The 19,364-nt window shown below is 44.9% G+C and overlaps 1 protein-coding gene across 2 annotated transcripts in view; it reads right to left on the bottom strand.

The window, feature by feature from the left end:
* SH3RF2 (SH3 domain containing ring finger 2) overlaps nt 1–14,180 on the bottom strand; it is a 156,984-nt gene extending 142,804 nt beyond the window's left edge. For both annotated transcript variants that reach the window (XM_055428732.2, XM_055428733.2), the window contains exon 1: nt 13,803–14,180. In XM_055428732.2, the coding sequence (XP_055284707.2) occupies nt 13,803–14,180 (378 nt within the window). The remainder of the gene's footprint in view (nt 1–13,802) is intronic.
* Nucleotides 14,181–19,364: the final 5,184 nt, after the last annotated feature.

Raw genomic sequence — 19,364 nt, forward strand, 5'->3', positions numbered from 1 at the left:
GTTGCTCTCCCCCACCCCCGCTCCTCCCACACACTTGTTTCCTTGATCAGCTTCTCCCTTTCCTCCTCCTTCCTCCCCGGTTTTTGTTGCCCCTGTCTACATCTCCCATGTGTCTTTTCTGCCTTTCTCTATCCCTACCTTTCTCTTTTCTCTGATTCCATTTCCTCCTGTCTTGTCTCCTTCTCTGTTCCCCCACTTAGACTCATTTCTACTACTTAAACCCCTCAATTTATGACCCAGTGGCAGCCAGTTAAGACACAGCATATCATGCACATGGAGCTGGACTGGTTAGAGATTACCTCGTACTCTGGAAGTCTATCAACCACATTAGAATGGTGGTGTTGGTGCCAACAGAAAGTGACCGGCAATGGCAGATGGTGCAGGGCTCCCTGGGGTGCCAAGGGAGCACCACACTTGTTCTGGACACCCTAACTGATCTTGTTAAGAGCCCTGTTGTTGGATGTAGGCAAACCTGGTTCAAATCCTGTCTCTTCCTTCATCTGTAAAATGAGAAAACATCATGCACTTCCAGAGGTTGCTGGGAGAACTCGAGAAAACCACCCTTATTTCACAGTGTCTGGCACACGGTGTGTGCTACACGATGGTCATAGTTATTAAGGTGCTAATGAGAAATGTCCACCTCCCCTCTGGCTTCTCTCTCTTCTGGTCCCACCCTCCTTGCCCAAGCCATCAGGATGAGCATTCCATGTGATGGAATTTGCCTGATTCTCTAGGCTGTGGGACAGCAAGTAAAACAGAGAAATTAGAAAACCCAGGACCCGTCTCAACCACAAAGTTCTGTGATTGTGAAAAAAAAAAAAAATCTTAGTTATTCAAAAACTTAAGAAAACGAAAAAATAAATAGAAACATGCATGCATGCTAAGCACTTCAGTCATGCCCAACTCTTTGTGACTCCATGGGCTGTAGCCAGCCAGGCTCCTCTGTGCCTGGGATTTCCCAGGCAAGAATGCTGGAGTGGGTTGCCATGCCTTCCCCAGGGGATCTTCCTGACCAGGGATTGAACTTGTGTCTCTCATGTCTCCTGTATTCACAGGCGGGTATTTTACCTCTAGCGCCACCTGGGAAGTAAAAGGAGTAGATGGAAAGTGTTCTTTTTGTGAAAATACAGGCTTCTGCATCCTGGGTCATTTTTATGATCTCTCAAGAAGAAGAAAACACTGCCATCTCCTTCTGTTCCTCAATCATCCCATTCCTTCTTCCTTCCAGCATACAACCAATCTCCTTGGATTTCCCTCTTCCACAAAAGTTCGCCACTCCGAGGAGAAACTTGAAATCCAGAAGATTACCTCTCCTGCTTCTCCAGAGAGCCAGAAAGAGAAGTTTTCTCTTTTGCCCCTTCCTTTCTCCGCCATTTCCGTATACTGAAGAAAAGCCCCAAATAAGATTTATGGCAGCCCTGCCTTTCTCCTATCCAGGCAGCTCATTAATGTCACAGCCAAGCACCCTTCCTGAGCACAGCTCTGCAGAGATCTATTCCTGCTCCATGCCCACTGACTCTGCCGCATTGCCTTGGCAACCAATTAAAATACTCTTATGTGTGTGGCGATATCATCCTTAATTCTGCAAAACCAGGGGAACCTGCTCAGAGGAATGCACTTGCCAGTTTTGCTGTTCTCTCTATCTGGCTCCATACTGGTCTGACTTCTTTTTTTAACCTCTGAATCCCCTACAAGCACTTACGTGCCATTTCTAACACACCTGGCCTTGAGTTAAGAAACACCCTGGTCAACAAGACAGGGGCTGAAAGGGATCTGGGGGATGAGATAGCGGGGATGTTTCCTTTCCTCTTGTCCCAGGGGAAAACACCAGGTCCTTGAAGATGCTGACTCTAACTGCAGTTTCTTGCATTATCACCAACACTATGCATTCAGTACTTCAATATTTATTGAGTGCTGGTTGCATTTCAGGCACTCTGCTGGGTACAGAGAAGACAAGACACCCCCTTAACCTCAGGACCTTACATATGCTGGGAGGCTGGAGGGTAGCCTCTAAGAACCTGGGGAGGAACCCGCAGCTGACTGGCTTGGGATTTGGGACAAGAGGCCTGACTTCCTGGAGGAGCGAAGGGGACACTGAGATGGGAGGATGGGCTGCAGCCGGCCATGTGGACCAATTTCCCAGTTAGGCAACTGGTTCCACAGTTGCCTTCTCCAACACTGGCAGGTGGCTGATACCCTTAAACAGGGGTGGTTTGCATCAGGCACCCTGGGAAATATTTGCCTTATCTCTCCTTAGCTTTTCAGGGAAGGTTAACAGTGAATAATCCAAGCTCTCTCATCAATCCTCTTGGCTTTCCATGTTGTGAGTGTGAATGGAGGCCAAAAGGCATATTTTTTCAAACCAGCGGTGTGGGGACCATGATGCCAGGACTCCCCACCCAGTGTACATGCCTCTCAGTGTATCTTGAGGTTTTCAGTCCTCAGTGTCATGGGTTGCTGTGAATGGTCAAGAATAAGACTAGCTGCAGGGACTTCCCTGGTGGTCCAGTGGCTAAGACTCCACACTCCCAGTGCAGGGTCTGGAGTTCAATCCCTGGTCAGGGAACTAGACCCCACATACCACATCTGAAGTTTTCACATGCAGCAGCTAAAAATCCCAAGTGCCACAACTAACTCTCCTTGAGCATAAACCACTTATGTGTGAAGTAGACAAAATGGTAGCAGTCATCTCAGATTTGTAGAGTTAAATGAGATTCTGTAGATTCTGTAGTAAAGAGTGCTTTACTCAGTGCCTGACACAGTAAGTCTTTTGTTTTAACACTTATTACCTGCCTCGTCATTATTACCTTACGTGATTGCCTCCCTAAAGTCCATGAGCTCTTTAAGGCAGGGTTTCAGCCATTTTGGTGAATTACTCAGTTTTCCTGGGTCTCTTCCATGTGTCCATGTTAATAAGAATCATATATTATTTGCGTTTGTTCTTCACTAGAGCCTGGCATTGGTCTTACTCATAAAAGGCATCCTGTATATGCTTGCTGATTGAATGAGGCATAGGAAATAATAATAATGCCTCACAATTATTATCAAGAAGTAGTAGGTGTCACGTCCTATGCTAAGAACTTTACAAGAATTGTCTTGACTTATCCTCCAAATGAAGCCACAATCACTGTTACCCCCATGTTTTCAATGCAGTAAAATAGCAGGCTAACCGCAATAAGCGGGGTAGTGCTTTACAAGTTAACCTACCTGGATGAGTGTGAGCAGACAGCTCACCCTTACTAGGAGCTTACCTTGTCCAGACCCTGTGCTAAGCATTTTACAGGAATTGCCTCATTGAATCCTCCCAAGAACCCTAGGAGCTAAGTTTCCTATTTTCGTCTTATAAAAATGATGCTCAGAGTTACTAAATAACTTGACCAGAAGCGTACAGCCAGGACACATGAATGAAGAGCCTTGGTTCCGAATCACATCATTATCTTGTTTGCTTATCTCATTGGAAGTCTAAGGTCAGAAGCAGCAGAAAATTAAAATATATATTTAAAAAATGATACTAAAAGACTTATTCCTCTTACCCATTAAGAATTTTAAAAATATACATTTGAACATCTGTTTGTCTATCTATCCACACACATACACACAGACACACAGGTACACATACGCACCAGGAGGCAATGCTGCTGCTGCTGCTAAGTCGCTTCAGTCGTGTCCGACTCTGTGTGACCTCATGAGGAGCTATTAATTGGTACAGAGTTTCAGTGTGGGATGATGAAAAGTTCTGGAGAGAAATGGATAGTGGTGATGGGTGCACAACAATGTAAATATAATTAATGCGACTGCCCTATATGCACAAAAATGCTAAAAATTCCAATTTTATGTTCGACATATTATATACATGTGTGACATAGGTTTGTCAGCCTGAGAGGTACAGGAGCCATGTTCCTACCTGAAATGCGGCTTTCCTTCATGGAGGAGGCCAGGCCAGTTTAGTACATAACTCGCTGCCAAATTCTTCTGATGTTTCGTCCTTTCTGTCACTGGGGTTAAGTGTAAATTAACTCACCATGAATATTTTCATCACCATCAGAGGAGTAAATAGCGTTTGTGGATTCCGACACAGGAATTTGGTCATATATGGAGACATATTTCCTATCTTCTTAGGGTTAACAGTTCATGATCTAAATGGCTTTGTTGACTGCTTTACTGACTATGCCAAAGCCTTTGATGGGTGGATCACAATAAACTGTGGAAAATTCTGAAAGAGATGGGAATACCAGACCACCTGACCTGCCTCTTGAGAAACCTATATGCAGGTCAGGAAGCAATAGTTAGAACTGGACATGGAACAACAGACTGGTTCCAAATAGGAAAAGGAGTACGTCAAAGCTCTATATTGTCACCCTTCTAATTTAACTTATAAGCAGAGTACATCATGAGGAACGCTGGGCTGGAAGAAGCACAAGCTGAAATCAAGATTGCCAGGAAAAATATCAATAACCTCAGATATGCAGATGACACTACCCTTATGGCAGAAAGTAAAGAGGAACTTAAGAGCCTCTTGATGAAAGTGAAAGAGGAGAGTGAAAAAGTTGGCTTAAAGCTCAACATTCAGACAACAAAGATCATGGCATCCAGTCCCATCACTTCATGGGAAATAGATGGGGAAACAGTGGAAATAGTGTCAGACTTTATTTTTTTGGGCTCCAAAATCACTGCAGATGCTGATTGCAGCCATGAAATTAAAAGATGCTTACTCCCCAACCTATACAGCATATTAAAGAGCAGAGACATTACTTTGCCCACAAAGGTCCGTATAGTCAAGGCTATGGTTTTTCCCGTGGTCGTGTATGGATGTGAGAGTTGGACTGTGAAGAAAGCTGATCGCCAAAGAATTGATGCTTTTGAACTGCAGTGTTTGAGAAGACTCTTGAGAGTCCCTTGGACTGCAAAGAGATCCAACCAGTCCATTTTAAAGGAGATCAATCCTGGGTGTTCATTGGAAGGACTGATGCTAAAGCTGAAACTCCAATACTTTGGCCACCTCATGTGAAGAGCTGACTCATTGGAAAAGACTCTGATGCTGGGAGGGATTAGGGGCAGGAGGAGACGGGGATGACAGAGAATGAGATGGCTGGATGGCATCACCGCCTCGATGGACATGAGTTTGAGTGAACTCCGGGAGTTGGTGATGGACAGGGAGGCCTGGCGTGCTGTGATTTATGGGGTCGCAAAGAGTCGGATATGACTGAGTGACTGAGCTGAACTGAAGTGGCTTTGAACTTGGCCCACTATGTTTTCTGGGCAGTACTGTCACCCCCAAAGGTATTTAATAAGGTGATTAACCTCCAGAATATTTCATCCACCACGTGGCTTTATGCCTAATATAATATGCTGCTCATTCCTCATAGAGCTTTGTCATGGCTCAGTTCAGGAGGAGTTCATTTCCTCGTTATGAAGGGTTATTATTCCATGACTCCATAAAGTCTATCAAAAACGTGAATGTGTTCATTCATCAATTCGAAAAACATTTGAGGGTTCCTAATCTGGGCCAGGCTGTAGGTATGTGCTTCAAGCATGGTACTGAGACCCAGACCCAGGACAAGTTGCCTGTTGTGCTGGTGCTTGGATAAAAGATTGGAAAAATGACAGAAATCTAAAGTGAACTCAACGGCTATTTGAGTCCTGGAGTCTGAGCCCATGAGCATTCCTGCTGTGCACTTTCAATGGTTTGAGCTTTCAAGATGGAGCCTGGCATGTAGCAGGCACTTAGAAGCAGTCTGTCGAATGCCCTGGCTTCTGAGCCAGGCATCGGGAACAGTGTGACCCTGGTGGCTGACACAGACCCAAGTTGCAGGAAGCAGCTCAAGACGAATAGACTTGTCTTTCTCTGCCCTGTGTTCTACCCCTTGCTGGTGTTGGCTAGTGTTCCTGCATGCTGGGGTTGTCAGGTAACCCGACCATTTCAATGAGAAAGAGTGGTCTGTCTGCCAGTGAAGTGGAAACTGCTCCTCAGTTTACCCAGGGAGCTTGACCATCTGTTCAGAGCAGAGATATCTTGTTTGGCTGCTCTGAATCCATCAGGTAGATACAATCCATAGGCCACGTGATGACATGGAAGCAGACACAAAGACTTTATTACAGAGTAATTGACATGTGCCTTCCTAGTGGTGGTTTTGAAGCAGATAACCAGTCACGCCAACTCCTCTCCATCGCTTTCTCCCTCTCTTCCAACTTCCATTCTGTTCAAGATATCCCATCTTTCCTAGCCCCCACGTGTCCATAGTAGACCCTGCCTTTTCATTCCCTGACCATGTCCTTCCTACCATTAAAATGCCCATTTTTTAAAAGGAAATTTCTTTTTTTAGCCAAACTTCATTTCCCTTAAACTGAACCACCTCCTCATCTGACATTTTCATAAACCAATATCTTTTGAGTCTAAGACTTCTTTGTCTTAATCTCTTTATTGGGTTATATATATATACACACCAAAAATGTACTCTTTTTAAGTGTACAAGTTGATGAATTTAGACAAACCTATATAACACCACATAAAACATTTGCATTACCCAAAAAGCACTATAGCTTGCCATTTCTGGAATTTTATATAAATGGAAGCAGACAATATGTACTCTTCAGTAAGACAGTCCTTTTTTCATCTCTTAACATTTCTAAAATTGGATGTATCTTACAGTGAACATCTAATACAGTAGTGCTTTTTTTTATTCCCTTTAGGTCTATAACTAAATAATGTATCTTATAATAGATAATACCTTTAAATCAGGGATATGTATGTATATATTTATACACATATGCTTAATACACATATCTAATTAGTTGGTTTTACCATCAGACAGTAAGCACTGGGAAGGTAGAATCTTTACTTTGTTGTGTAGATTCCCAAAGTACCTATGACTGACTACTGACAGAAGCTAGGGGACTTCCTTGGTGGTCCAGTAGTTAAGATTCTGTACTTCCAATGCAAGGGATGTGGGTTTGATCCCTGGTGGGGGAATTAAGACCCCATATGATGTGTGGCATGACCAAAAAATAAAATGATAGAAGCTAAATAAATACTGCAGAAAGTGGTGGTAGCAAGTTTCAAACAGTTTTCTAAAAATATCTTCTAATGACAAAACTTGCCTACAACTCTTCTTGGAATGCATCAATAGTGTCTAATTATAATAGGGATTCTCTTTGAGGGCTCAGCTATCTCTGCATTAGTATGAGACAACATTTCCCAAAAAGTGTTCTGTGGACAGTTAATATAACTCAAGGTGCTAATAAAAGTGTTAGGGTTACCACTGTCACAGGAATTTGGGAAACGTTTCTTATCATTGTCTGCTCCTTGGAGATTCAGCATTCTTTAGTACTAAAAGTACGGAGAAGTCCTGCAGCAAAGAAAACAGGTTTAACTCTGCTTCAACCTCAGGTTTCTTTGAACCTCCATTAACCACGTACATAATACAGTTTGTCAAAGACAGGTCTAACACATAAGCATAGATTCGAAAATGAGAAAGAGGAACTTCCCTGGTGGTCCAGTGGTTGAGAAGCTGCCTTCCAATGCAGGGGACACAGGTTTGATGCTTGGTCCAGGAACTAAAATCCCATATGCCACAGGGCAACTAAGCCTGAGCTCCATTGAGCCTAGGTGTTCCAGAGCCCTTGCTCAATAGCAAAAAATGCCCCTGCACGATGCAACTTAGAGAAATCCTGCGTGCCCAATGAAGAGCCTGAACACCTCAACAAAGACCCAGAGGAGGCAAAATAAAATAATAAAAGTAAATTACATTAAATACATGAAAAAGGGGGAAGATACTGGGACTGAAGAGAACCGTATGTGAGCGTGTCCGTGCTCAGCCAAAAGCTGTGCAGTGGCGTCTGGAATGAGATAGATGGGGATGCTCTTTGCGTGTCAAGGGCTGAACAAGCACTTTCGCTTGTTGCATAATCTCTTCATAGTATGAAGGGACACGTGGGCAGACAACCTTTCCTAAGAGGCATTGAAACAACACAAAATATGCACTGACTAATCCCTTAGGTGACACGCCCAGTGCACATGATGGATGACTGAGGCTGAGTGAGGAGGCACTTCCGCCCCAGCCATCTGCTTGGGCCATCTCCACCAGGGGACGCGCTGTGGTTTGTCTACTGGCCACACACCTCTAACTGATGAGAGAACTGAAGCAGTTAACACAATAGTTTGCTAAAACAGGGAGAAGCCCACCCGCAGGAATTACCCTGATTGCTTAAATGATGGCAAAATCCTTCTCTAAAATAGCATTGACCCAATACACACAGACATGAAGGGACATCAGAGCAGGCCAGGTGAAAATCAGGTAGAGATTCAGAGAAATGTACAAGAGCTTCCTTTCATTTTTAAAAATATTATTTTAAACATTGTCACATAGTGAAATTGACTTTTTCCCCTCTTGGCATATATTCATATGAATGTTAACACATATATAGATTCATTTAACTGTCACCACAAACAGGATACAGGCTAGTCCCTTCATCCCATAAAATTCCCTCATGCTATCCTTTATAAATCCTCTCCCAACCCATAACCCCTGGTCGCCACTGAAAACCACACTTTTTCATCACTGTAGTTTTGTCCCTTTGTTTTTGGGCTATACCACTTGGCATGTGGGATCTTAGTTCTCCAACCAGGGATCGAACCCATGCCACCTGCATTGGAAGCGTGGAGTCTTAACGACTGCACCACCAGGGAAGTCCCTAGTTTTGTCTTTTCATGAACCCCTTTTTCTTTTGTTATCCCCTTTGCTTAATTTTTGAACAGAGGTCTCTGTATGTTTCTGTGTGGGTGCAAAGAGCTCCAAATCCAATGCTCCAAACTTTGTCCTCTATTGTTACTGTTTTGTTACTTAACATTTCCCATAGTATACTAAGCATTTTCCATACATCATCTCATTGGAACCTTACGAGGTATGTACACCATCAATATCACCACTGCACAAATGTGGAAACTGGGGATCAGAGAGGTTAAGTGATTTGCCTGAGGCCTCACAGCTCAAAAGTAATTGAATTCCAGCACAAACTCAGCTCTGTTTGACCACAGTCCTTAAACAGTAATCAGTGAAATGGGGAGGACTGTAACTAAGCAGGTGGTATATCGACAGAGGTTGGGGGTCAAGTCAGTTCGGAGCCATATGGTTTTGTAAAAGGTTTGCAAAGGTGGGAGGAGCCGGAGAACTATCTGCGTCTCCTGACTTCTCGAACTTGGCTCCTCCACTTCCACATCCAGGCCTCGCTGACCCAGTGCCACCTGCCTGCTGTCTTTAGGGGCTTGGAATGGTTTTAACTGCCTTGCAAATTTAGCAGAGATGACCATGTGTGTCGCAGCACAGCAGCTGAGACCCAGGAAAGGGCCTGGATGCCTTTTGGTTTCTCCCCAGCCTCAATTCTCCCCTACCTTCTGACCTCATTTTTTCATCTCAGCTGCTTGCCACACCAGCTGAAGAAGTTTCTAGGACACAGCCACCTGGTCTGTGTGCTGGAGGTGGCAGGTGTGTTCTCGCTGAGGTAGGGCGAGCAAGATAGGAATGTGTGTGGTTGGCATGATGTTTAACAAAGAAGGGAGAGAGTCTGGCCCTGCAAGACCCAGGATGGCAACATTTGTGCCGGGGATAGAATGATGCAGGGGAAAGGAAAGATAGATGCTAATGAAGCATTGGCAGTGCTGGGAAGGGGACCAGGTTGTTGCTCTGTGTGTGGTGTTTTGCTGAGCTCGCCATTTGGGGAAGAGAAGCTGGCTAGTATTGTTTTCTCCTAGAATCCATTCCTAGCTCCTAAAGGATCTTGGAATTGAGCTGCCAAGCCAGCACATGCTGGGAGGAATCACACACCTGAATTATGGCCTCACATCCTTTGGAGACACACATACCAACCAAAAATCAGGGTACCAAGGACCATCTCTGGGGGACACTCAATTAACAAGAGAGATGGTGCATAATTTAGCATGGAAAGTCTTGAGTTGCTTTAACAACAATAACAACACCAGCTAAAATTTATTGAACACATAATATGAACCAATCACGGTGCTACGAGCTAAGTGACGTGAATTGTCTCATTTATTTCTTCCCAACAACCCTCAGAGGTAGGTACTGCTATTATCTCCAGGTTTCACAAGGGGAATTGGAGGCTGGCCCTGAGGTTCATCCAAAGTTTGCAACTATCGAGAAGCAGAATCAGAATCTGAATTCTGGCTTTTTCAAAGCCTAACTTTGCAAGTTTTTAGCTTCACTGCTTTCCTGCCTGTTCTAAATCAGAAATATTATTAAAGGGTAGTGGAGGAAGGAGGAAGAGCGATCAGCAATTCAGAAGCCCATAATCTTCTCGAAGACTTGCAAAGTTCCTTTGGCTCAGCCACAATATGGGAAGGAGTAAGAACCAGGGACATCAGCACTGACATGGGTCCTCCAGGAGTCTGTTGATCTTACCTGTTGGCTTGAAATAATTGCATGCTGTAGAAACCTACAGCCATTTCTCAAGTTTTCTTTTTACACAACTGGCTTGGGAGGGTTTTAGACAGGTAGGCACAGTGGACTATTTTTTTTTTCTCTCTTGGGTTGACACTATGAAGTGTGGCTCTTGGTTCCACCCTGGCATAACTGGCTAGCACAGAAAGTACCAGACCTCTTTGAGCCAACAGAAAGATCTCGATGAGCTTGTTTTTTAGATAAGGCAAGGTGAACAGAACAGACTTTGGACTTAAAAAGCTCCTGAACAGGAAATTAAATGAACTCTTTGAGAATGCCACCTTAACACTGAGTTCTCTGGAAGAGGTATTTTGCAAAATGGTACCCCGTGACAACAGGTTGTTTATGCCCTATTAGTAGAGTACTTTATACTTAGTATTATACTGGCCTGGACTCCTTGTAGACTCAAGTTCAATAATAACACCTATTACACTCTCCTGCAAGGACTATCACTCCTGCTGTGTTTTGTAGAATGTCTCATGCACGACAGGGCACAATAAACAGTCAATAATAATGTTTACTATGATAACGATCTTCCAAATGCCTTTCATCTAAGGATCTCAAAGTGCCTTGAAAACACTTATTAGTTAAGCCTCACCATGGCTCTCCACTCTTATAATACATTTTCCCATTTTACAGAATTTTAAATTGAGACCCAGCAAGCTGAAGTGGCTTGCCCACAGTCATATAGTCAGTTTAAATGAATGGTAATGATGATGCTTTGCATTTACCCAGCATAGGTTTTCTAAGGTGATATGAGTATGTTGTAAAGATAATGTTTACACTATCCTTGAGGAAGAGGGGTAGTGAATATTATTAAGAGTTGACTCGGTTGGGTAAACTGAGGCCAAGAGGGCAAGTAGCTTGATGAAGGTTTGACTGATGATGTAAGGCCATACCTCCGCCTCTCAGAACAGTGTGTAGACTCTCAGATATTCTGCAATTGTCTGAACCCAGGGATGCACCATTGCTTTCACACTTCAGGAAAGGCAGCTAGATTTGCGGGGAGTAGAACAGGATACAGAATTATAGCTGTATTTACGTCCAGGAATAGTTTGTTCACATCTGCACTGAGAGAGTAAAAAGGGATGAGATGAGCCACATGGAGAAAGGTGGGCTCAGGAAAGGGAGGAAATGGGTGAGGGTGTGGAGTGGCGCCCAGCTCTGCCCTCTCATAGAGCATCTTCACTAAACCAGGTGCTGCTGGAAAGCAGGTGCCCTCAATGGCTTGGTTTGTTTTAGCCTCATGGCAGGACTCGGTCCAGTGCAGCTTGGAGGATGGGCACAACCCCATCACCGGCCCCTTGGTCCGAAGTGACGGGTCCTCGTGAAAGACTTCCAGGGACACACAGGATCTTACTGGCTGTCTCTTATTCCTATAAGAGAATAAGAGCTCTAGTTCCTATAGCTCCCCATGCCAGGAAGGACCTGGGAATTCTCTGTGGTTCAAAAAGTAGGTAGCTGTGGATCCATCTGTTGCTACCTTTTCTTAGCAACATAGCCACATCAAAAAGAAGAAAGCATGAACAAAAGTATGCGAAGGTGATAGGGGACTTGCCTCCTCCCAGTCTCCCAACACTTTCTGAGTGATGGATGATACTCAGCCCTGCGGGGAGGCAAGTCAGACTTTGCAGGGTGAGGGAGGAGAGAGGTGGCTGGGTCTTAGGAATTCAAAGGGAGCTCTGCTGACCTGAGATTCAGCCTGATGCTCTGTAAACACAGCCTGCCTGAGAAAGTTGGCTCCCCTACCCCTCCTTTTCCAAGCCTGTGGATTCTGATTGATGACTAGACCTAGGGCTAATAAGGAGCCTTAAAGGAGGGTGGCAAGCCCTTTTGTGGAATGTGTTCTCACACACAGGCACAATGGCAATAAAAAGTCTGCTGTGAAGAAATCACACTGATGCCTGGTTTCTTCCTGCTCTCCTTTTGAAAAGTTTCCACACTACCCTGCTGCATGGGTGGCTTAAGGGTGCAGGGAGCCCAAGGAATGATAGGCTGTTGAGAAGAATATTTTAGAAACTTGTCCTGAATGCACACCCGAGCCTATTCTCCTTTGTTGGGAAGGAGTCCGGGGAAGACCCTCCCACCCTCTGCTACTCTTCACAGCAGGGAGTCATGGTTAAAGTCATGGTTAGCTGCCAGGGTTAAAGCTTGCTTTATGTGGCACTTCACAGAATTTCTGAGTATGCCAACCACCCAGGCCACAGTGTGCCATGCCCACTTGGACACACTGACTCAGGGTGACAGCCAATAATCCTCTTGGAGCCACAGGACCATGATCTTCTCTCGAGTTATCCCCTTCCCCAGCTTCCCAGAATTAGGCTCACAGGCAGGTCACATAAAGTCCCAAGGATGTGCCCACAAGGCTGGACGGGACGATTCACGTTGTCCAAACACAAAACGCATTACTGGGTGATCTCCTGCGGCTCACCTGGGGCGCTTCATTTTTCATGGCAGGCTGTGATGTGCATTTTCTGATGTTCATTTTGGAAAGTAAGACACATCTTCAGGGCTCCTGTACACGTCGGTTGTACTTCACAGCCCCGCCTTTCCTGTCAATCACTCCACCCACATATACGCTTCCTTCCTGATCGAACTTTGTATGTCCAGTGTCTTTATAACTTTGAGTGATTGTGAATGAGCATTGTCATCATGGCACTTTATGACCGGGAGTGGAAAGATGGATTTGGGTAAAATGCAAACAAAACCTGACATTTAGTAACTTCTCTGAGATCTCAAAAGCGACAAGCAGTTGGATTCGTTTTTCTTTTTCTCATTCTCTGTGCATTTCCCATGCCCTGGTTTGGCCTCAACAGCAGACATGAAAGAACAAGAATATAATCAAAGGACTTCCCAGGTGGTCCAGTGGTTAAGAATCCACCTGCCAATTCAGGGGACACGGGTTCTATCCCTGGTGCTGGAAGATCCCACATGCCAGTAGTAACTAAGCTGTGCACTGCAACTCCTGAGCGCAGGCTCTATAGCCCGAGCTTCCCAACAAGAGAAGCCACTGCAATGAGAAGCCTGCCTACCACAAGGAAGACCAAGTGCAGTCAAAAATAAACACATAAACAATCAAGGAGGCTTTCCATGTTCTACCACCTTCTGCACTAGAAGCAGGGAGGACCTGGATAGCTTTAAGAATTTCAAGAGTTCCTGATTGGAGTGGATAGGCTCAGGGTTCCACTGAGTCTCAGTACGACAATCACCACCCACAGAAACTTATCCTCAGGGAATCCTCGGCAGCGGCTCTTTGAAACGTAGCTAAAAGAAGAGAAGCCCCAGCTGCTGGCGCACACAAACCCAACCTCCAAGGAAACACGAAGGAACAGATGAGATCTTTCTTACCCCATCCATGTGGATTCTGACGTTAGGCACCAGCCGGAAGGGACTGCACTGCGGACCTCTGGGGTGAGTCCTGCTCCTCCTGCCGTCCTGCGGGGTCAGCACGCCCGGCCGGCGGAAGGACCCCACTCTTCCCGGGCCCTGCCCGGCCCGCACGCCGTCCAGAAGGCGCACGAGCAGCAGGTTGGCCGGCAGCGCCTCGATGCTGCAGAACACCAGGGTCCTGCACTCGGGGCACCTCAGCTCCTTGTGGGCCTTGAAAATCCTCTGGAGACATGGCTTGCAGAAGGTGTGCTGGCAAGGGAGAACTTTGGCGGTGACATCGAGCTTTTCAAGGCACACGGGGCACTCCAGAAGATCAAGTAACGTCACGTCATCCATTTTATTTTAAAACTCCAGCCCTGACCTGGAGGGGCAGAGTCCACATGGTCGGGTCAGCTGAGCCAGTGGGGCAGAGACGGGGTTTCTTGAGAGCGTCAGGATGCCCGCTTGTCTGAAGGAGAAAGGAAGAGGGAAAAGGCTGTGACTGCCTTCAGAGGTATATCCCACTTACAGGAGGCAGAGCCTCCGAAGGCGGCTCGCAGGGACTTTGTTTCCGCGCCCAAGTTTCATATGACTCATTCTGATTCAGTGCTAGCAGGTAGAGACCTCGACTCCTGCCTGCTGGAGGACGCGAGGGAGCAGCCAGTACAGCTTCTGACTGCTTGCCGGCCTAACTTACCTATTGCCTCTCCGTGAGCAAGGCGGGAAAGGGGAGACAGAACTGACCCGCGGCTCTAAGGATGAAGCCTTTCAGTCCGTCTGAATCTCAAATGAAAGGCCCCTCAGGATGCAATTTCTCTGAAACTATTTTCTCTCTTTCCATTCTTTAAGTGCCTCTGTTATCTGCATCACACTGATAAAAAGCTGTTTATTTAAGTGTATGGGAAGCTCCCGTATTTGAATTCTGTCCTTCACAGTACATCTTCCCCCTTTATTTTGTTTTGCTGCTGCTGCTGCTGCTAAGTCGCTTCAGTCCTGTCCGACTCTGTGAGACCCCCATAGACGGCAGTCCACCAGACTCCCCTGTCCCTGGTATTCTCCTAGCAATGTACAATTTCTACAAGAACCTAATTTTCAAAAGTTGTTCTGCCTCAACTCCAGCTTGTGGAGCTTGAAAGTTTTTTCTTTCTTTTCATTCCTCTTTTTTTGCCTTCTTACCTTGATTATCTTAGCCTCGGAGACACTATCCCTCCCATACGTAAAGTTGCACAGCCTGTTTTGTTACTTTGACAACTGTTCTCAGTTTCAACTGAAGCAGATAGGAATTTGGGATTGTGGTCACAGCCTGCAAGAATCAAGATGGGGCAGCATATACAGGTATGTCTCTGTGTATACCTGTGTGTGTGTTCTGAAAATCATCCTTGTTCCAGAAACAGTTTCCTTGTGGTTGTCTGAGAAGTCCCCCTTAAGGAAAGTGGCTTGGGAACAGGTCACGGTCCCTCTCTCAGCTCCAGGGCTTAGGGGAACGCGCAGCGGGAAGGTTGGCACCAGCCGGTGGCCCCACTGGTGGAGACAGGCAGACAGGACAAGCCAGGCTGAGAAAAGGCGTCCAGCCTCCTGAGACAGCGCCAAAGATGTCAGCACGCGGAGGTGTGCGGGGCGCCACTAACCTTGAGCTTCCACCCGGGGCTGAGTTCAGCTCAGCAAGGTTCTCGATGCTCCTCCAGGCTCCCTCCACCGGCTTCCGTTTCCCCTGGAGCTGCTGCTGCAGCCGCTTTGAAAACTTTAACTCGGGTCTTAACTCATTTCAGGGATCGCCTTACCCAGCCCAGTTAACGCTTTCACCGCCGTTCTGTCCTCTGCGCTCTCACACTCTGCTACCGACCCTTCCTTTTGGGAGTCGATTTCAGAGAGAACATTACAAAGGGCAAAATACAAGTCAACTTACTGTAAGGTTAAGTATTTACAAAGTTTATATTTCCCCTTCCTCATTTGCTGTCCTTTCCCGGAAATCGAAACACACTCAAATTATGAACATGCCAAGGTGATTGTGTTTATTTCAAACCTTTATGAGGATTTCCTGAAAAGTTTAAATGTGTTAAGGTAGCTGTGAACACAAAGATAAACCGGTCACCTAAAAAGTACTGCTCTATAAAATCAGTCAGTCCTTGAACTGTGAGATTTGACATGGACTTGAGCGATCTATTTGCTCAATCTTATGAAATTAAAAAAACAAAACAAAACAACAGTGTTGTGGTAGTTCAGACACATCCTTGAAAAATCAAAGCACAGGAGGGCTTAAAAAAAAAAAAAGTAGAAATTACCTGGTGGTCTAGTGGTTGGAATTCTGAACTTTCTCTGCCAAGGGCTGGGTTTGGTCTGTTTGGTCCCTGGTCGGGAAGCTAAAATCCCACAAGTCACCAAGCTATGTAGCATGGTCCAAATAATAATAATAAATTTAAAAAGGTAAAAAGAAAAAGTAATATTCCAGCTTCCCTTACCCTACCCACTGAAGTCTTTTATAGCCCCAAATAATGCTTATACTTCTATTTCTTGATCTGTAGTATATTTCATTTAACACTTTAACACTACACTACAAAGTTATCCAGTAAAGTAAATAATAATAATCTTATCATTAATACCTAACAACAGAGTAGTGTAGCCCTTATCTGTGCCAAGTACTGTTGTAAGTATTTTATCTTCATGAACTCATTTAATCCTTCTATTAACCCAATGATACACTGTCCTCTTACCCTCATTTTATGGAGAAGGAAACAGAGACCTGAGACATTAAATAAGTCATCCCAAGAGACACAGTGAGCAAGAGGCAGGTGATCTGTGGCCTTCATTACCATGTCCTATGGTGATACAACTTTAAGAGGAGGAGAGATGGTTGAGGTGAGCTGGGCCTCATCTAAGACAGCAGAAAGTCAAAAGATAATGACTAAAGTGACCAATCACATTCTTTGGCAGATGAGGCTGCTGAGAGATTCTTGAAGTTGGGAGATTCCTTGAAGTTGCCCAGTGAGTTAGGGGCAGAGCTGGGACTAGATAGTGGGTGTTCTTTTACTGTGTCTTCTCTCTCAGACATAAGGCTGACAATTCCTTATCAGGCAAAAAGCAAACAGATTGTGGTGATAGTTTGTTTTTAAAAGTTCTTCCGTGTCAGTTCTGAAAAAGCAAGCATGCTTGAAGTTCAAAACAGGCGAGATCTTAGGGATGGAGCAGATGAAGTCATATGTCCCCCAAGTGCAGAGCCCAAGTTTGGATCTGTGTCAATTTCAGAGATCACTTTCAATTCTTTTTTTTTTTTTCCTTCTCTCTTTTATGGAGGGTGTTTTGAGCTTCAACATCGCCACACCTCACTCTATTACCTGTCTCCTTCAGTTAATTTCTACTGTAGATTTTGCGCTTATTAGGAAGCCCCTTGCCATTTGAGACCCTTTGCTGTCCCCTCTCGGTAAAGCTGATCTGCCTCCTCTGTGAGTGGCCCCTGTCCTTTCACCCTGCAGAGAGGGCCACTCCTGTGGGGACTCTGCCTGCTCCCCTCTCCTGTCCTTGGACATCCTCTCTCTCTCTTACATACCCACATCTGCACCTTCACACACTGGCACTCACATGCTTGCACAAGGACAAGTAATGCAGCCTTTATGCCCCAGAGCAGTGCTAAGCCTTTGAACAGACTATCTCCTTTTCCTGCCAACCACCCTACAAGGCGGATGCTATAACTTTCCCAGAGTCACAGAGGTTGTGATCTAGGTTGGCCTAATCCCGGGGCCTAGGTTCCTTATCATTATTGTTCCCCGTGCTATAAAGTTATGTATTTGCCCTAAGTACACTGTGTATGTTTACATAAGTGTATGTAAAGATACATACGCAATATTATGGATGCCTCCTGTAACCTACCCCATCTAATGGCCCCTCCCTATTCCTATGTGGCCAGTCATCTCAAAAAGCTTCAGATTCTCCCATCCCTGAGAATACTCCATTTCAGGAAGTCAGAATAGATCCAGTGCTACCATATTTAACAATGAAAAACTCTTCAGAATAAAATGGTGATGGTAGAATTTCCAACACTAATGTGGGGCAGAGAAAGTTTACGCTGAACAGGAGTGGTGTTTTAGCACCTTTCAGATCACACCTTGTAGGTGGTCCCTACCTCCGCCCACCTATGAGGTTAGTCTTAGTGGAAATTTGAGGAGAAATTTTCTTTTGAAGCTTCTGAAGCAGGGGAAGAGTTTTCAATGGGGATTTCATCCTGGCTTACCCAAATGCAAACCTGGCATCAAATCAACTGAACAACCAGTCCTCCAAAACAAACAAAAAGGTGAACTCTGCAAGGCTTCCCAGACTCCAGGCTCAGGCCACCACCCTCACCCCATCAGCACTCCTGTTTATATTTGTACGACTCTTTTAAAATACCTGCTGTGTGATATTTACGAGCTTCTGCTGCTTGTATGTACAAGCATACCTTGATTTATGTTTTTTTAAAAAAAATCTGATCATAAATATTCCCCTGTGCAATATCCCTCAGTAGATTCCCATTGACCTTAGGATACACTTGAGATCTTTTTTCTGACCTGTCAGGCCAGATGTGATATGGTTCCTGCTCACTCATCGACTTATGCCCGTGTCTCCCCCTTCACTTATCCACTCCAGTCCCACTGGATTTTTCTTTTTACTCGGGATAGTTTAAGTTTTTTTGCCATAGGGTATTTGTTCACATTTCTTCTTGCAACTTGCTTTCTAGTTGCTCTCTTCCTAGTTACACTCCCACACTTTGTTTTCTTCACCTCCTCCTCTGCAAGTTTTAGCTTAAATGCCACTTCCTCCAGGAAGCCTTCCCTGATTCTCATTACTAGAAACTTTATCATCCTATGCTTTGTGACAGTTATCACAATTGTAATTCGGTAATTTTTGTAATAATTTATTGAATCCTTGATTCTCCCCAATAGACTGCAAGTTCCAAGAGAGCAAAGCACTTATAATAGACAAACTACTCTATCCCTTGTACTTAACATAGTCATTGGCATGTGGTTAATGCTTAATAAATGTTTTTTGGGTGTATTTATGAATAAATGGCATAATTTAAAAAAAATTGTGTCTGAGCAGGGACTTCCTTGGTGGTCCAGTGGTTAAGACTCCACACTTCTAATGCAGCTGGTGTAGGTTTGATCCTTAGTCCAGAACTAAGATCCTGCGTGCCTCATAGTGTGGCCAGAAAAAAAAAATGTATCTGGGCTGTTGACAATAGTTTTATGTTGGAGACCTCTTGAATGTCACTTTGTTCTCCGCCTCACATCTTATACTAAGAAGTTTTGCCAGATTCAAGTGGTTGATACCTGGCACTGTCAAGACCCTGTCATATACCTCCTGCTTCCTGCTCCAGAGCTTCTCTGATGTTGCAATATGGGATACCCATGGGAACTTGTTCTCTAGTCACAAGTGCATGATCCAAAAGTGTGGACCACCTTTCACTAATGGTGAGTCTATGGTAAATGCTTCTTCCTCTCATCCTTTGGAGTGAGCAGTCCTGAGATTTCATAAGACTCTTCAGAAGGTTCAGTGGTTTCCTAGGTGGCG

This window comes from Moschus berezovskii, chromosome 8, assembly GCF_049115385.1.
Source record: "Moschus berezovskii isolate FMDL1 chromosome 8, NW_MosBer_1.0, whole genome shotgun sequence".
Classification (NCBI taxonomy): Eukaryota; Metazoa; Chordata; class Mammalia; order Artiodactyla; family Moschidae; genus Moschus; species Moschus berezovskii.